The 17,469-nt window shown below is 47.7% G+C and overlaps 1 protein-coding gene across 2 annotated transcripts in view; it reads right to left on the minus strand.

Annotated features, from left to right (window-relative positions):
• Positions 1-3,829: 3,829 nt before the first annotated feature.
• The window catches only part of LOC144889281 (uncharacterized), a 31,575-nt gene continuing 17,935 nt past the window's right edge, over positions 3,830-17,469 (minus strand). For both annotated transcript variants that reach the window (XR_013621682.1, XM_078769358.1), the window contains exons 3-4: positions 6,759-6,902; positions 3,830-4,697 (exon numbers count right to left, since the gene is read on the minus strand). Coding sequence is in view for 1 of the 2 variants with exons in the window: in XM_078769358.1 (XP_078625484.1) it covers positions 4,672-4,697; positions 6,759-6,902 (170 nt within the window). In the remaining variant the exon portion in view is untranslated. The remainder of the gene's footprint in view (positions 4,698-6,758; positions 6,903-17,469) is intronic.

Consider the following 17,469-nt stretch of genomic DNA (forward strand, 5'->3'; position numbering starts at 1 on the left):
AATCATTCGACTGTCCGGAAGATCATCTACAGGTGGAGAAGATTCCAAACAACTGCCAACTTGTTCGGGCCATGCCGCCCCGGCAAGTTCAGCCCGAGAGCAGACCTCAAGATGCTGAAATAAGCTTCCGAGCACCCCAGAATGTCATCACGGGACCTACAGGTAGCTCTCGTCACCGTCGATGTCAAAGTGCACGAGTCCACCACTAGAAAGAGTCAGTCATTAGAGTTAGACTGTCCGCCCCATCCTTCCCTTTCTCCAAGCTATTCTGAAATCTCTGACACACCTTCAACGGCTCTCCCTACCTCTTGCACATCTTACCCGACCCCTCGTCCCCCCTGTTCTGTATCCGATGGTCCCCCTTCCTCTTCATTAACGAACGGTATGGACCTCAAACATCTGGGGCCTTCGTTCAAACTTGACCGATCTCTCCATACAGGTTGCTTCTGACAAAGCAGACGTGATCTGCTTAACAGAAACTTTCCTCCTTCATGATGTCTCTGATTCCTTGGTATCTCTCCCAGGTTACTCCCTCCTCCGGTATGATAGACCTGAGCCTCGTCCTGGAGGCGGGGTTGCTGTCTTTATCAAAAACTCTCTTCCTCAGTCGCCCTGCACTGCAATGCACTGCACTGCACTCTCTCCACCTCACCCCCTGGAATACCTGTGGCTACGGCTTCCCCTTCGCTCCCACCTCTTGTTCATATGTGTGTTGTACCGTCCACCAAACGGTGATGACTCCATCTACATGTCGCTGTCTGATAATATGGACCCACTTCTATGCACTCATCCCAAGTCTCTCTTCCTCATATGTGGTGATTTAAATTGTCACCATGCCAGTTGGCTGGGTGTGGGTACCTCTCTCACCAGCCATGGCTCCTCAGCAAAGGACTTCTGCGACTCACTGGGACTGACACAATCTGTCAATTTCCCCACCCGGATCTCAGTCAACGGAGCATCTTCTCTTCTGGACTTGGTTATGACTAACTTACCTGAAAATGTCTGCTGCTCTTCTTCTGCTCCAATCGGCTCTTCTGATCATGTGCTTGTTAAAGTGGACATCTCTCTGACCATTCTCAGGGAGCTCTGCTCAGCGTCGACGAGTCTGGCATTTCACTCAGGCCAACTGGCACGGTCTTCAAGCAGCCATCAATCATCTGGACTGGTCTCCCATCTCTACCACCTCTGACAGCAACTGACATCATCCTGGGAATTCTTCCAAAGTAAATTGCTCTCTCTCTCTCTCTCTCATGCACAGATTTATGCCATGTCGTCTTCAGTTGTCGTACGCTTCCTCCCGTCCATGGTGCAGCACGGAATGTTGCGGTGAGGCTGTTGCCCAGAAACAACTTGCCTTCGTCTCCTGGAAAGCAAATCCAACGGAAGGAAATGTCATTTCCTTTCACAAAGCCCGAAACAAGTGTGTGTCCACCCTCAGGAGAGCCAGGAAACAATATCTCTCCGTTCTCAATACCGAACTGTCTTGTCTGTCTCCCTCTTCCGAATCCTGGTGGCGTCTGGTCAAATCTGTTTCTGGTGTTTGTTCCCCCTCCATCCCCCCCCTCAGCTCAAACGGCTACACGGCTGCCTCCGCACGTGAAAAAGCTGAATGCCTCAACTCTGTGTTTGCCTCTAAATCTTGTGCGCCACACCCATCCCTCTCTGTACCCAGTCGTACCCAGGTGCTCCGTGTCCTTTCCGCCCGACGAGGTGGAAAAGTTTCTGTCAACCCTCGACTCCGATTCTGCAACTGGACCTGACGGCATCAGCCCACGGGTCCGAAAATGCTGTTCTTCCGCTCCTTCACTCCCTCTCTCTGTTCTCTTCACCCTCTCTTTTGCTCAAGGTCAACTGCCATCTGCTTGGAAATCAGCCAACATCACCGCTTTGCACAAAAACAGATCCTAGCGACTACAGACCAATCAGCCTTCTCCCAATTATTATCAGCAAAGTCCTGGAATGCATCATTGCTTCGGATATGAAATGTTTCCTCTTCTCCAATGGCTTGATCTCTGGTCATCAATTTGCTTCCAGACCAGGTCACTCCACTCTGGACATGCTGCTTCTGCTGTCTCAACAATGGATGGAGGGAGGGAGGGGTCCTCAATGCCAAACGGGAAATCAGAGGCGTCTCCCTCGACATACGACGTGCCTTCGATACGGTCTGGCACGCCGCTCCGCTCACCAAACTCTCCTCCTTTGGTATCCATAGAAATATCCGCGCATGGCTGGCGCATGGACTTCCTCTCTAGTCGTAGTGAGCGTGTGGCCCTGAATGGCTTTCTCTCACCTCCTCTTCCTGTTCAGGCTGGAGTTCCCCAAAGCAGTGTTCTGGGCCCTGTGCTTTTTCTGGTCTTCATCAATGATCTCTCTGACTCTTTGCTGACGACTGCACTCTGTTGTGCCGCTCCATTGCTCATCCCTCAGATCGGCAGTCTGCAGCGTCCTCGCTCTCTGCAGACCTGGACAAAATCACAGACTGGGCAAACAAGTGGAACGTGTCTTTCAATCCGAAACAAATCTCACACTCTTACGATGTCTCTCCGAAAAGACCGACTGGACAACCCTCCCATCCACTTTCTGAATATTCCTCTCCAAGAAGTTCTGTCACTCAAGCTTTTGGGTTGGGTCTCACTATGTGCCATGATCTTTCCTGGAAAAAAAGCACATTTCCAAGCCGGCCTCCAAAGCCAGTCGCCGACTGGGCATCCTCCGTCGTGCGAAGTCCTTCCTTGGCACACCTGAGCTCCTCGCCACATACGAGGCTTTCGTCCGCAGCTCAATGGAGTATTGCTCTCCCCTCTGGGCCGGTGCTCCTGCCTCACACCTAGCTCATCTTCACGCTGTTGAAACCAAAGCGTTCAGAATCATTGGAATCTCCCGCGATGACGCCATCTCCGAGGGCCTTTCACTTACTCACCGCAGGCAGGTTGGTGGTCTTTCCGTCTTCTACCGACTCATCTCCGGCGTAGCCCGCCCCCTCACCCCCCAGCCCTGTCTGTGCTCTGTCCCCCAAATATTCCTACAGGTCGCACAAGATCTGCCTGCAACCCTCTTGTGGTTAAACTGCCAAAATCAAGACTCTCCGCTCACCTTCACTCCTTCATTCTTCTTTTGTCCCGCCTCTGGAACAAACTCCCTCACTCTCTTCAATCGCACTCCTCCCTCCAGGTCTTTAAAACAGCTGTTCGCCACCATCTTTTATCTTCCCCAATCCAAAACCTTGATCTTTTCTACCCCCGCTAATTTCACCCCAAATCCACTTTTTTGAAATACCAACTTCTTTGCTGAAAGTCCTTGGTGTCCTTGCATTTTATACCGATCCTGCCTCCCCCCAAGCCCTCTCCCTCCCACACATCTCCCGATGTCCCTGCTCTCAAATGTTGTGTTTGTGTGCTTCCTCCCCTTCTCTCCCCATCTTGTGTACCGGTCCCCTTTTTATATACTTTGTTTGATAAATGTTAGCTCTTTCACGAGCCTCGATTCTGTATATAAAAAAACAAAACAAACAAAAAAAAGTCTTCTTCTTCTTCTTCAAATAAAATGACCACACTCTACATTAACCCTCTTAATTGCGTTAATTCCGCCAAGACCCTTCAGGCCACCAATACCCCAAAAGACCCCGAAGGCCCAAAACATCCCGAAGACCCAAAGCACCCCGAAATGGTCAAAGATGCCGACCCCTCCGATACGACGTGCGGTGAAGCGCGCGGGGCGCGCCGAGTCACGCACGCTGGACGCTAGTATATATAAATAAATCAAGCACCCTTCCTTCGCCAATATATCCACACTTTTGAGTACAACATTAAATTTAAAAAAAACTCAAAAGTATTTTTACATTTTTTGATTTATTTCACGTTCAATTGCACATTCATCCAATAACCTGAAACACTACTTTTCCTTTTGCCATTTTATATGTGGAGGCATTCTCGAATAAATTCTAATTTATTGATCATTCGATCATTCATTCGTTCATTCATGTAAAGCTCTTCACAAAATGCAAACACCACATATAGAAAATACCTGGGGTGATATCCATATCCATGTCACATGTCACATGTCACATTCATTGCGTCACTGAGAACGTTATTATACGAGTAAAAACAAAAACTGATCATTCTCTGCACAAATGATTTCTTTTTTCATGAATAATCTTTGCTCTCTCTCATTGGGAAATGTTAAAGGTACAATTATTTTGTTTGCAATGACTGCAGCTTTAAAACTATTTCACAAGGCTGTAACAAATGACCCTTCGTCAATGGAGCGACCATATTGGGGAAGACGGAACACTATGGGGGGAGCACAAGAAAAATGGACACGGGCGGGCGGGCGGAATGCCCATTGCCCAAGCATTTATAACTTTGAAGGTAACGGAGCGAAAAGGTAACAGTTCGGTTAATGCCTTTTTTCCTCGATTCTTCTTGAAGACGAAAATGTTTTGAACAACCGCTGTTCAAGAATCACACGTCAAGCAACAATCATAACATCGACGTTCGACGTATTCATGATGTATAAAACCGCTGAATGAGGTGGATTTCATTTTTCCATTTCCATCGGTGGATGAGCATGAACACCAGGCAAGGTGGTGCCAGGACATCACCGGTCCTGGCACTGCCAAAACGAATCAATCACCCCGAAGGTAATCGAGATCAGGCCTCCATTCAAGCTACTTCACCACAGCACTGTTCTTGCCCAACCTGAAAGGAAGACAAGGACGACAACAATATTTCAGGGAATGTTGCATCATTTATCCTGAAATATCATTTGGCAACATTCAGAAAATGACTACCGACCGCCAACAAAAGATGCCCTGACATTTGACATCATGCGAGCTACCTATCGAGCCCTGATCTGGACACATGCAGGACAGGCATATCCTGACCTTCCTCCACCAGAGGAATGTGGATAGCACATCGATGGCGCGAAGTTAGTACCAAAGCTAATGAGCCTCGTACCTGTACCAGATGCCTGCCGCGAGTTAATAAGCTGTGGATGCCAGAGAAGTTGTGCATCGTCAAGATGCTCGTGTAAAAGCATGTCCGTCTCCATGCATTGGTGCATGTAAATGCGGACCAAGATGCACAAAGCCGGCAAACTCTCTGGCTGGTGATGAGACATCTGATTCAGAAGCAGATGATTCGACTAACCGATGGACTTTCAGATGCATTGTAATTACCGTATGGTGGACATTTAAGTGAATTGTGAACATGATAGACATTAAAATGGATAGTTACCAAGATGGACATTCAAGTGAACTTTTATTTTGCTCGACATCTCAGTTAAATCATGAACATGATGGGCATTCAACTGAATAGAAAATATGATGGGCATTCAACTGAATAGAAAATATGATGGACATTCAAGTGAATTCTGATTTTGTTGGACAAACATTTAGTATTATGAAACACATTTGTATCTCCAAATGAAACATTTATGGTGTATTTTTGTGTTTGTGTGTATTATTCCACAGGTGGCCAAAATAATCTAAGGCATCTTTAATTCAGGTCTCTTTAGTCTTGATAATGTGCAATGCAGTCGCGAAAATCATGATATTTATCTCGATGTTATACCTGAAGTAATTGCCAATATCACATCGACTGTATCCAAACTTATGTTGTATGCATATTGCATATACCATGAAGAAAATAAGGGGGTACACTTCGGTTTTGCGGTATTAAACTCAGAAATATTAATATCAGATATATTTGTGTGGTATCATTATTTTGCACAGTGTACTGGGAAACTTTTAGAGTACACATTAAACCAATACCTTCGTTATTCTCTGTGTTATGAAGACAATTTATGATGTATCAAAATGTAAGACAAAATATACATTTCACCATTTTTACAGATTTCTTGACCCAGAGGTAACCGCAGATGTCACCGACAGCTGGGTTGCAGCTTCCATATTGTATGGAAGTACTCTGATCATTTTGACACCTCACACGACCCTCTATGTCCATTATTGGCAGAGTGATGTGTGATTTTAAGAATTCAAGAAAACGCGTTTGGACCCTGACACCGGCAGACATTAATCGCATTGTCGTAAACCCCCGCACACCGCGACAACTTGACAACCCTCCTAATGTGGTCCAAATGGGTGCACTTAATGAAATTATTGGGGATGTCGGTTTACACAAGGTGGGGGTGGGTGCAACGAAGTTTTAAAATATGGCCTATGGCCGCCATACGAACAACATTCACCCTAAATATTGGCCACGCGTGGGCGTGGCCTGTGCACGACCACATATACATGTCATGTAGGCCTACTCCCACAAGGGAGTGGCGCAGTTTAGGCTTGTCTGCGATTATTGGAGCCATTACCATTGCCTTCATCCATCATAATAAGAATGGAAATATTGTTCGAGTTTTTGGCCAATGCGCGTTATGCTGTCCCGAGGGCGGAATATTGACCTCGGCCGTTCGGCCCTCGGGACAACGTAGCTGCGTATTGGCCTGAAACCCAAGCAATATTATAATCTGACTATAATCCACCGACACCCACATTGCCAAGGTCACAATCACTGACATTTGTTTCGTGACATTCAAAGCACTATTAATATACCTACATGCCAACAAACCCAATAATAATATTGTATTGCAGAGTGTGCCTCGAAGTGCCAGGAAATGGCATCTAAGAGTTATTTTTTCAGGTCACTTTAATTTACCATAATTATTGTAGCTAATCTGAGCCACTGCCTAATCTGAGCCATAGTGCCGTGTCTGCATTCCTTAAAATTGTGACAAAGAACACTCACCACAAGCACTTGACCGCCTGGATGCTCCCCCGCAGCGTTGCATCTTCTCGGCAGATTGGTCGGCACGTCCACTTGTGTCAGCTGGCTGCAGAAACGGTGACGGGACAAAGTCGGGATGGGTTGGATTGTTCACCTCTTCTTCCCCTGTAGAAAGGACAATCAATTATTGTCAAATCAAACGTATGCAATCGATACGTTTACGATATTTTTGAACCATAATCATTGGGCAAACGCCGACCACTCCTATTGGGCTAGCCTTCAGCCTGAACCCGGACCCGAACCCCCCATCCCCGGTGACTTTCAACGTGGCACCGTCAAAGGATGCCACCTTTGCAACAAGTCAGTTCGTCAAATTTATGCCCGGTCGCAGCTGCCCACGGAGTGAAAAATACAATCTGGAGAGCCGATGAAGCCTCTCTTTTGAAACAGCCGGAAGTAATGAGACGGCCATGTTGGAGGGCCGATTGTTTGGACCAAGGGCACATTTGGAAGTAACATTTTGGAAGTGGGATGATGAAGTTGGAAAGAGGATTGACGAGAAGAGGAAGAAGTTCAAGGAGTGGCAGAAGGCAAAGGGTACGGGAGCAGAAACAGCAGAGCATGAAAGTTATAAGGCAGCCAGGAAGGCTGCAAAGAAAGAGGTAGCAAAGGCGCAGGAGGCATGTAGGAAAATGTTCGGAGAACGCTTGGATTCGGAAGAGGGTCAGAAAGCAGTATTCAGGATTGCAAAGCAGATGGCGAAAGAGAGGTGTGATGTGATGGGGGTGAGTTGCTTGAAGGATGAAGTGGGACAAATCGTTGTCGACCCAGATGGAAATAAAGGAAGATGGAAAAGATATATGGAAATGCTGTTGAATACAGAGAATGAATGGGATGGCAACATAGAGAGTAACCCAGTTTTAGGACCGGCAGAGAAGATAACTGAGAAGGAAGTTGAGGAAGCGATAAAAGCAATGAAGGGTAGAAAAGCCGGAGGGCCGACGGGAGTTGTGGGAGATATGTTGAAGGCAGCAGGAAGTTGGGGTGTGAAGAGAATGACAGAGATCTGTAATCTGGTGGTGAAAGAAGGCTGCATTCCAGTGGATTGGGAACTGAGTACCTTCGTCCCTCTATACAAGGGGAAAGGTGACCCTCTGGAGTGTGGCTCGTACCGAGCGAAAAAGTTATTGGAGCATGGAATGAAGGTATTGGAAAGGGTGTTGTAGAGGAGGATAAGGAAGAAAGTGAAGATCGACGAAATGCAGTTTGGATTCATGCCAGGAAGAGGAACGACAGACGCGCTTTTCATTGTGAGGCAGTTGCAGGAGAAGTACATGGAGAAGAGGAATAAGTTGTTTCTTGGGTTTGTTGATCTGGAGAAAGCATTCGATCGGGTTCCACGCAAAGTATTGACATGGGCATTGAGGATGTTAGGAGTGGAGGAATGGTTGATCAGAGTAGTGATGGCAATGTACAAAAGAGCCGCACAGCTGTAAGGACGAAGGACGGGAACAGTGGTGAGTTTGAGGTGAAGGTGGGAGTGCATCAGGGGTCGGTACTAAGTCCACTACTATTTGTAGCTGTGATGGAGGTGCTGGCTCAGAACGTAAAGGAGGGTTTACCATGGGAGTTGTTGTATGCAGATGATCTGGTGTTGATTGCGGAAAGTATGGATGGACTGAAGGAAAAGATGAACACGTGGAAGGAATGTATGGAGACAAAAGGTCTGAAGGTGAATATCGGAAAGACGAAGGTGATGGCAAGTGGCAAAGCATGTGGTGAGGTGGAAAGAACTGGGAAGTGGCCCTGTGCTGTGTGTAGGAAGGGTGTCGGAGTGAACTCCATTCAATGTACAATGTGCGCTGAGTGGGTTCATCAAAAATGTAGTGGTCTGAGAGGGTCATTAACCAGTGTGGCAGCTACATTCAAATGTAAGGTGTGCACAGAGGGAGCTGCAGATGGAGGAAATGTTGAGTTGGATCTTGGAGACGGCGTGAAGCTGGAAGGTGTGAAAACATTTTGCTACCTCGGAGACATGCTGAATGGAGAAGGTGGGTCAGACTCGGCAACGGTTGCTCGAGTGAGATGTGCATGGAAGAAGTTTCGGGAACTGAGTGGCGTGCTGATGATGAGGGGAGTGTCGTTGAAGCTGAAGGGAAAGGTGTATGCTGCATGTGTGAGAAGTGTTGTGATTTATGGGAGCGAGACATGGGTAATGAACGTCGAGCAGCAACGAAGGTTGGAAAGGGTGGAAATGCGAATGGTTCGACGGATGTGCGGAGTATCGGTGAGAGAGAGGAAGACAAATGATGAATTGCGAAAGATGATGGGAATAGAGCCTGTGATTGATGCTGTGAAGAGGAACAGGTTGAGATGGTTTGGTCATGTGTTGAGGAAGGATGAAAGTGACTGGTTGAGAAGAGTGATGGAAATGAATGTAGAAGGAAGCAGAGGACGGGGAAGACCGAGAAAGACTTGGCTAAAGATGGTGGAAGAAGAAATGCGGGCAAGGGGGTTAACAAGGAGAGATGCAGAAAATAGGGCAAAATGGAGAAGATTGTCATGGGGACTGCAAGGCTAACCCCCGCTCTAGCAGGGAAAATGGCCTTTAAAATGCATGTTGTTGACACGACCATGAAGAAGATTTTGCCTTGATAGGACAAATTCTAACTTCACTTGGTGGGGAAAGTTAACCTGAAGTTTCCAACTGAGCATAAATCTCTTTATATTCCTCATCACATCCTCATGGCAAAGATGGATCGCAACGATTTAAATGTCAGACAAGGAAGATTGGATGTGGGATTTCAACTGTGTACCAACACTCACTGACCTACTCCTTTTCAAACGCTGCTCCTGGAATCTTTGATTTATACAAAAAAGTACTGCAAGACAAGACAGCCGATTTAAGAGTGATAAAAATTAGCAAATCAGGAGGACCTGAGGAGATATGAGTGAAGTATGGACCTGCCTCGGTGAACATGGGGTTCAGGTCCTGAATAAACTATTTAACTGTGTTTTGATGAGAGGAAATCCAAAGGGAATGGAGGCAAAGCATTCTGGGAAAAACATTTCATAGTCCAGTTGCCAGATGCATATATTTTAGATAATTTAAGTTATTTAAGATAATATAATTTAAGTTAGATAATTTAAGTCCAACAACATGAAGTTGTGCACATAAAATGTTTTTAAATGGTTTCTGGTGATTTAAGGTCTCCTGAATCAGAAACTGCATCACAATACTCTGTCATCATGAAAGATGTTTTATATATATTGTTGCGGATATGAGGACTGTATTTTTTTTTGATTGTGTGCTTTATCATTATTATTATTATTGTTATTCTGCGCCTCCTGCCTCCGCCGGAGCTGTGTAAAGGTCAAAAGGGCGTCCCATAACTAGTCCACAAGCATACACGTCAGCCAATAATAGAATACCCCTGTTCGATAGTTATATCTTATTCTGTAGCGGTTACCGCTGGATGCACACATTCGCCTTGCACCGGCCAGAACACGGCCAGACGCGCCTCTCCCGGGCATGCCCGGACTCACTGTTCCCGGGCACGCCCGAACCTCCCGGGCACGCCCGGTCTCGTCTTTCCCGGGCATGCCCGCTCTCGCCTTTCCAGGGCTCGCCCAGAGCGTCCGGGCATGCCCGCTATCGCCTTTCCAGGGCTCGCCCAGAGCGTCCGGGCATGCCCGCTATCGCCTTTCCAGGGCTCGCCCAGAGCGTCCGGGCATGCCCGCTATCGCCTTTCCAGGGCTCGCCCAGAGCGTCCGGGCATGCCCGCTATCGCCTTTCCAGTGCTCGTCCAGAGCGCCCGGGCACGCCCAGCCTCGACTTGCCAGGCCGCAGCCAAACACGCCCGGGCAGGTCCAGACTCACCTTTCCAAGGCTCGCCCTTGATACCCGGGCATGCCCGGTATAGCTTTTGCCGGGCAAACTTCCCGACATACAACAACAACACAACATGCATTTTAAAGGCCATTTTCCCTGCTAGAGCGGGGGTTAGCCTTGCGGTCCCCATGACAATCTTCTCCATTTTGCCCTATTTTCTGCATCTCTCCTTGTTAACCCCCTTGCCCGCATTTCTTCTTCCACCATCTTTAGCCAAGTCTTTCTCAGTCTTCCCCGTCTTCTACTTCCTTCTACATTCATTTCCATCACTCTTCTCAACCAGTCACTTTCATCCTTCCTCAACACATGACCAAACCATCTCAACCTGTTCCTCTTCACAGCATCAATCACAGGCTCTATTCCCATCATCTTTCGCAATTTATCATTTGTCTTCCTCTCTCTCAACGATACTCCGCACATCCGTCGAACCATTCGCATTTCCACCCTTTCCAACCTTCGTTGCTGCTCTACGTTCATTACCCATGTCTCGCTCCCATAAATCATAACACTTCTCACACATGCAGCATACACCTTTCCCTTCAGCTTCAACGACACTCCCCTCATCATCAGCACGCCACTCAATTCCCGAAACTTCTTCCATGCACATCTCACTCGAGCAACCGTTGCCGAGTCTGATCCACCTTCTCCATTCAGCATGTCTCCGAGGTAGCAAAATGTTTTCACACCTTCCAGCTTCACGCCATCTCCAAGATCCAACTCAACATTTCCTCCATCTGCAGCTCCCTCTGTGCACACCTTACATTTGAATGTAGCTGCCACACTGGTTAATGACCCTCTCAGACCACTACATTTTTGATGAACCCACTCAGCGCACATTGTACACTGAATGGAGTTCACTCCGACACCCTTCCTACACACAGCACAGGGCCACTTCCCAGTTCTTTCCACCTCACCACATGCTTTACCACTTGCCATCACCTTCGTCTTTCCGATATTCACCTTCAGACCTTTTGTCTCCATACATTCCTTCCACGTGTTCATCTTTTCCTTCAGTCCATCCATACTTTCCGCAATCAACACCAGATCATCTGCATACAACAACTCCCACGGTAAACCCTCCTTTATGTTCTGAGCCAGCACCTCCATCACAGCTACAAATAGTAGTGGACTTAGTACCGACCCCTGATGCACTCCCACCTTCACCTCAAACTCACCACTGTTCCCGTCCTTCGTCCTTACAGCTGTGCGTGCTCTTTTGTACATTGCCATCACTACTCTGATCAACCATTCCTCCACTCCTAACTTCCTCAATGCCCATGTCAATACTTTGCGTGGAACCCGATCGAATGCTTTCTCCAGATCAACAAACCCAAGAAACAACTTCTTCCTCTTCTCCATGTACTTCTCCTGCAACTGCCTCACAATGAAAAGCGTGTCTGTCGTTCCTCTTCCTGGCATAAATCCAAACTGCATTTCGTCGATCTTCACTTTCTTCCTTATCCTCCTCTACAACACCCTTTCCAATACCTTCATTCCATGCTCCAATAACTTTATCGCTCGGTACGAGCCACACTCCAGAGGGTCACATTTCCCCTTGTATAGAGGGACGAGGGTACTCAGTTCCCAATCCACTGGAATGCGGCCTTCTTTCACCACCAGATTACAGATCTCTGTCATTCTCTTCACACCCCAACTTCCTGCTGCCTTCAACATATCTCCCACAACTCCCGTCGGCCCTCCCGCTTTTCTACCCTTCATTGCTTTTATCGCTTCCTCAACTTCCTTCTCAGTTATCTTCTCTGCCGGTCCTAAAACTGGGTTACTCTCTATGTTGCCATCCCATTCATTCTCTGTATTCAACAGCATTTCCATATATCTTTTCCATCTTCCTTTAATTCCATCTGGGTCGACAACGATTTGTCCCACTTCATCCTTCAAGCAGCTCACCCCCATCACATCACACCTCTCTTTCGCTATCTGCTTTGCAATCCTGAATACCGCTCTCTGACCCTCTTCCGAATCCAAGCGTTCTCCGAACATTTTCCTACATGCCTCCTGCGCCTTTGCTACCTCTTTCTTTGCAGCCTTCCTGGCTGCCTTATAACTTTCATGCTCAGCTGTTTCTGCTCCCGTACCCTTCGCCTTCTGCCACTCCTTGAACTTCTTCCTCTTCTTGTCAATCGTCTTTCCAACTTCATCATCCCACCACCATGTTTCCGAGTGCCTTGGTGGTCCTTTTGTCCATCCACATACCTCACCAACGGCTCCCAACAGACTAGCTTTCATTGACATCCAACCACTTTCAAGCTCAACCACATCATCCTCGACCCTACTCAGCCTCTCTTTTAATGCCTCCCTTACTGTCACCTCTTTCAACCTCCACACCTTCATTCTCGGTTGGTACTTCACCCGCCGAGCTCTCCTCGCACCTTTCACCCTTACGTCGCAGACAACCAAGTGGTGCTGTGAAACAGCCTCCTCCCCCGGGATCACCTTTGTGTCTCGGAGGTGCCCCCTATCTCGCCTACGCACCATCAGGTAGTCAACGGTTGTCGTCGACCCACCTGACGTGTATGTAACAAGCTTATTATCCTCTTTCTGGAACTGAGTATTACAAATCAACAAATCAGCTCCATCAGCAAACTCCAAAATCCTCCGTAACCCCCATGAACTCCTTCAAAACCATCCATACTCCTTCCCACATGTCCATTTAGGTCTCCTCCTACCACAACAACTTCCTCATCTTTCACGTTTTCCATCAGCTTCTCTATCGCACACCAGAACATGTCCTTCTCTTCATCGCTCCGACCAACCTGCGGAGCATATCCCGAGATGACGTTCACCAAGAGCTTTCCAATCATCATTTTCACCATCATCAACCTATCACTCACTCTAGTCACACTCACCACACTGTCTACAAACTCCTCAGAAAACAGGACACCAACACCATTCATGCCCTCCAGGCACCCTTGCCACACAAACTTGTATTTCTGTCCCTGCCTACCCTTCACCATTCTCACACCACTTCCCTTCCATCTCGTCTCTTGCACACAACATATGTCCACTCTTCTTCTGACCAATATTTCCACCACTTCTCCTGATCTCCCTGTCATTGTCCCTACATTCCATGTCCCAAACCTCAGAAACCGATCTCCACTTCGGGCTGTACCCTGCCCACATGTAGTTGTAATTGTCATGGTTCTCTTTTTGAGGCAATGTTTTTTTTTTTTATGGCCGGATGCCTTTCCCGACGCCAACCCACTTAGTCGCCTCCTACGACACGCAGGGATACGGCGTACCTATTCTTATCCAGGGTACACACTGGGAAACGTTTAAAACATGGAAATCCTGGGGGGGGGGGGGGGGGGGGATCACCGCTGCGGTTTAAACATATTTAAAGAAATATTTCAACAAAACCATGAAAACAATCTGGGAAAAGTCTCTAAGTGAGAACGTGGATTTGAGAAAGCAGGAGCAGAGGTGAAAGAACAAACGAGAATATAGGGGGCGGGGCACAAGTCGAGACGAGGAGGCCGCACGAGACACCAGGCCGCACGAGGCGCGGACAAAGAAACGACTAATTACACACAAATTTGCAACAACTACAAAACCAAAACCAAATAGAAACACACAATAACACATACACAACAAAATACGCAGCGGAAATTTGACAAAGAAACGAACGGGAAAACACTCAAACTTTGATGCCGTGGAGAGATCAAAGCAAGCCCCGTCGCTCGAGGGACCGGAAGCGGATTTGGGAACTTCACGATTGGGAACAAACTTCCCGACATAAATGTGTATATATATTGCTGCCCGATAAACGGGCTTTTGAGAGTACCCGAGTGTGATACATTTATTAAACCTACTCGGACGAATTTCCATCTTTGGTCGCGTCAATTCTTTCAACTCGCGTTGGAGCACAGCTCCTTCAATTCTGTGTTTTAGGGTAAGGCTGTGTCTCCCATTAATAGAAATACTCCATTGCACCAGTGAAAGAGATAGATTCCCTTCATTCCCACTCCCAAAACTTCCATTCCCATTGCCAATTACCTCCCTTCCAATTGCCAACTGCATTTTGGGCGGTTTTCCCTTCATCCGCCATTGACCACGAGGCAGGGTTGGGGAAGAAAGGCGTGCCTCCACCTCGTCATAGAGGGGAGGAGTGAGCCAGCCCCACTCGACCAACCATGAACAAGGGGTTTGGCTTGAGAGGGCGGAGAGAGAACGTTTGGGGGAGGTTCGCAAAGGTTGAGGGGCGGGGCCTATATAACCCACGGCGGGGCGTTTCCGAAAAGAGATGCGCTTTGAGTAGAGTCGAGGAGGGAGGAGATCAGAAGACAGGAAGGCCTTGAGTTGGACTAAGCAAGAGAGGAAGTTGTTGGACTGGGTGGGACTAAGAAAGAGAGAGAAAGAGTCCTGAAGCTTGTGAGGGAAGGAGAGAGAACCCGTCACACCAACCCTCCACCAAGCTCCGCGTTGGCTCCACCAAGCGTTCACCTCCACCAAGGCTCCACCAAGCTCCGCGTTGGCTCCACCAAGCGTTCACCTCCACCAAGGCTCCACCAAGTTCCGTGTTGGCTCCACCAAGCGTTCACCTCCACCAAGGCTCCACCAAGCTCTGTGTTGGCTCCACCAAGCGTTCACCTCCACCAAGGCTCCACCAAGCTCCGCGTTGGCTCCACCAAGCGTTCACCTCCACCAAGGCTCCACCAAGCTCCGCGTTGGCTCCACCAAGCGTTCACCTCCAGCCATCCACCTCCTGCCATTCCTGTCATTCCCCGCGTGAGTCTGTCTTTTGTTTGTTCTGTCCTGGGTTAATTAAGACTGTAGGTAAGCTAGTATTTGCACTGTGTCACCTGCGTCTTATGTGTTGTAAATAAACGTGACTGCTTTCTTTTTGCTTGTGTGTATAATAAATCCTGTTATTCCTCCGTACTCTGTTTTCTTCTCTCTTCCTCTTTACATTCGGTCGCTTTAGAGGTTTCCCGATTGAATACCTGTGGCGCGATCTGGTCAACGTTCAGGAAGTCGGGCCAATCGGGGATCCTGCAACGGTCGCGGTTGACCATCCGCTCGGCCCAAAGTAACATCTTGTCCGCGACCCGTAACAATATATATATATAGATATTTTAAAAATACCGGGATCGAGTCTTAAGACGTCTCCTTTTTCAGGAGTAGAGGAAATGAAGTTTGGCACCATTCCACCCACAACTTATACTCCTTTATTAACAATCTTCGTGCGAAATAAGTTGTATAAGCACAAAGTAGAAAAATAATAGCTTCGCAATAAATTTAATTTCTGTCGACAGAGGTCAAAAGGTCATCTAAATTGGCAGAAGCCCAACATTGTGTTAAAAAAAATTTGTTTTGGTAAAATTCTTGAAAAGTTTATTTTGAAAATAATGTTACGTTTGTGGGGGGAGGGTGGGCAGTAGGCAATACCTTAGCCCAGGTAGATTTGCATAGATAGTGTGCTCTGATTGTCATGAAGAAGAAGAAGCCCCATGTATCATAAGTAGGGATCCGGTAGACCGTATGTCGTGCAAGAGCGTATTTTCGTTCCCATCACGAGGGGTGGGGTTATGTTAATTGGTGAAGGACTATGGGTAATTAATCCCTTGTATGTAATGGCCTCTGTTATTTTCCTCTGTTTCTTATGACACCAGCAACACACACAGATAGCCAGGCAATCACGCATTTATAACACTAAATAAAAACCAACTGGAAGCAGGACATTGAAAACTACCACTGATACCACCGACCTGGTGAGCACACAGGCACAGGAGGTCCGGGAGGCGACGCCCTGAAGAGCAGTGATTGGTCCGGGATTGATTGGCGCAAGGACTGCTAAGATGGGATTAGTGATTGGTGGAGTAGGCACGGATGAAGTCAGAGCATTGAGTTTAAAATAACGCTCTCCCCGACATTTTTTCCTCTTTGCTGTCCCTCTAGAAGACAAAAGACGTTGTTCCGACATTTTCTGCCCCTTACACCCGGGAGATCATAGCGAACGGTGGCATTTTTGCTCTCTTGCGTTGGGCATTGGTGCTGTGCAGTCAGCATTTCATATCCGTAACTTTGGGTTTTGACGATCGTGAGGAAAGGCGGTCGTGGCTTGTGGACTCTGGCACGCTTGGCCGTGGCTTTGTGATGGCTGAGGGCCATGCCGAGTGAACCGGAGAGGCGGCGGTGCTGTGTGGAGCAGAGACGAGTGAACGGGCGCGGCCTGCTCGCTGCGCACTCGACAGCTAGAGGGGTGAACTGTGCACGGAGGCCTGGTTCCTGCTCGCGTGCTGCACGACAAAGCGTGCTGTTCCCGCCAAGGACGCGGGGGTTTGGACGATTCCTAACGAGGTTTAAGAGCAGATCGGAGCTATGTGCCCACTAAACAAACACACATTTTTTACTTTCGTTCTTTTATATTTCCCTATGTGTGTATTTGAGTCTGTCTGGGGACGTCCCATTTAGGATATTAGTTTAACGTGAATTTTTTTGTTGCTGGCATTTATTTTCAATAAACCTGTATATTTTGAACATTTTAATTGTGTGTCGGTTTGAGTTAATTGTTGCAGGTTCAAAGACTGCTGGTGGACCCCGACTTCCCCCCCCTCTCCCCCCCAGCCCCACCACCCACTCTTCCCCCGTGCGTATAATGAAGGTGCGCCATAGGTTTGAACGCCTTGGAGTTAAAGCTCGTTTGGTCATCTGTGTCGCCCTGCGGTGTTCACGACAGGGCAGACACGACAATAACATTACCCCGTACCCCTCCATCTACCAAATGGTACACCTGGACACTCACCTTTCTGAGAAACCTCAGAGGAGATTTCCAGGAATGCCTCATTCTGAGATGTGGGAAAACCCCCAAAATATTCCACA

Source organism: Myxine glutinosa, unplaced genomic scaffold (assembly GCF_964187855.1).
Source record: "Myxine glutinosa unplaced genomic scaffold, kmMyxGlut1.1 SCAFFOLD_2222, whole genome shotgun sequence".
NCBI classification, from domain to species: domain Eukaryota; kingdom Metazoa; phylum Chordata; class Myxini; order Myxiniformes; family Myxinidae; genus Myxine; species Myxine glutinosa.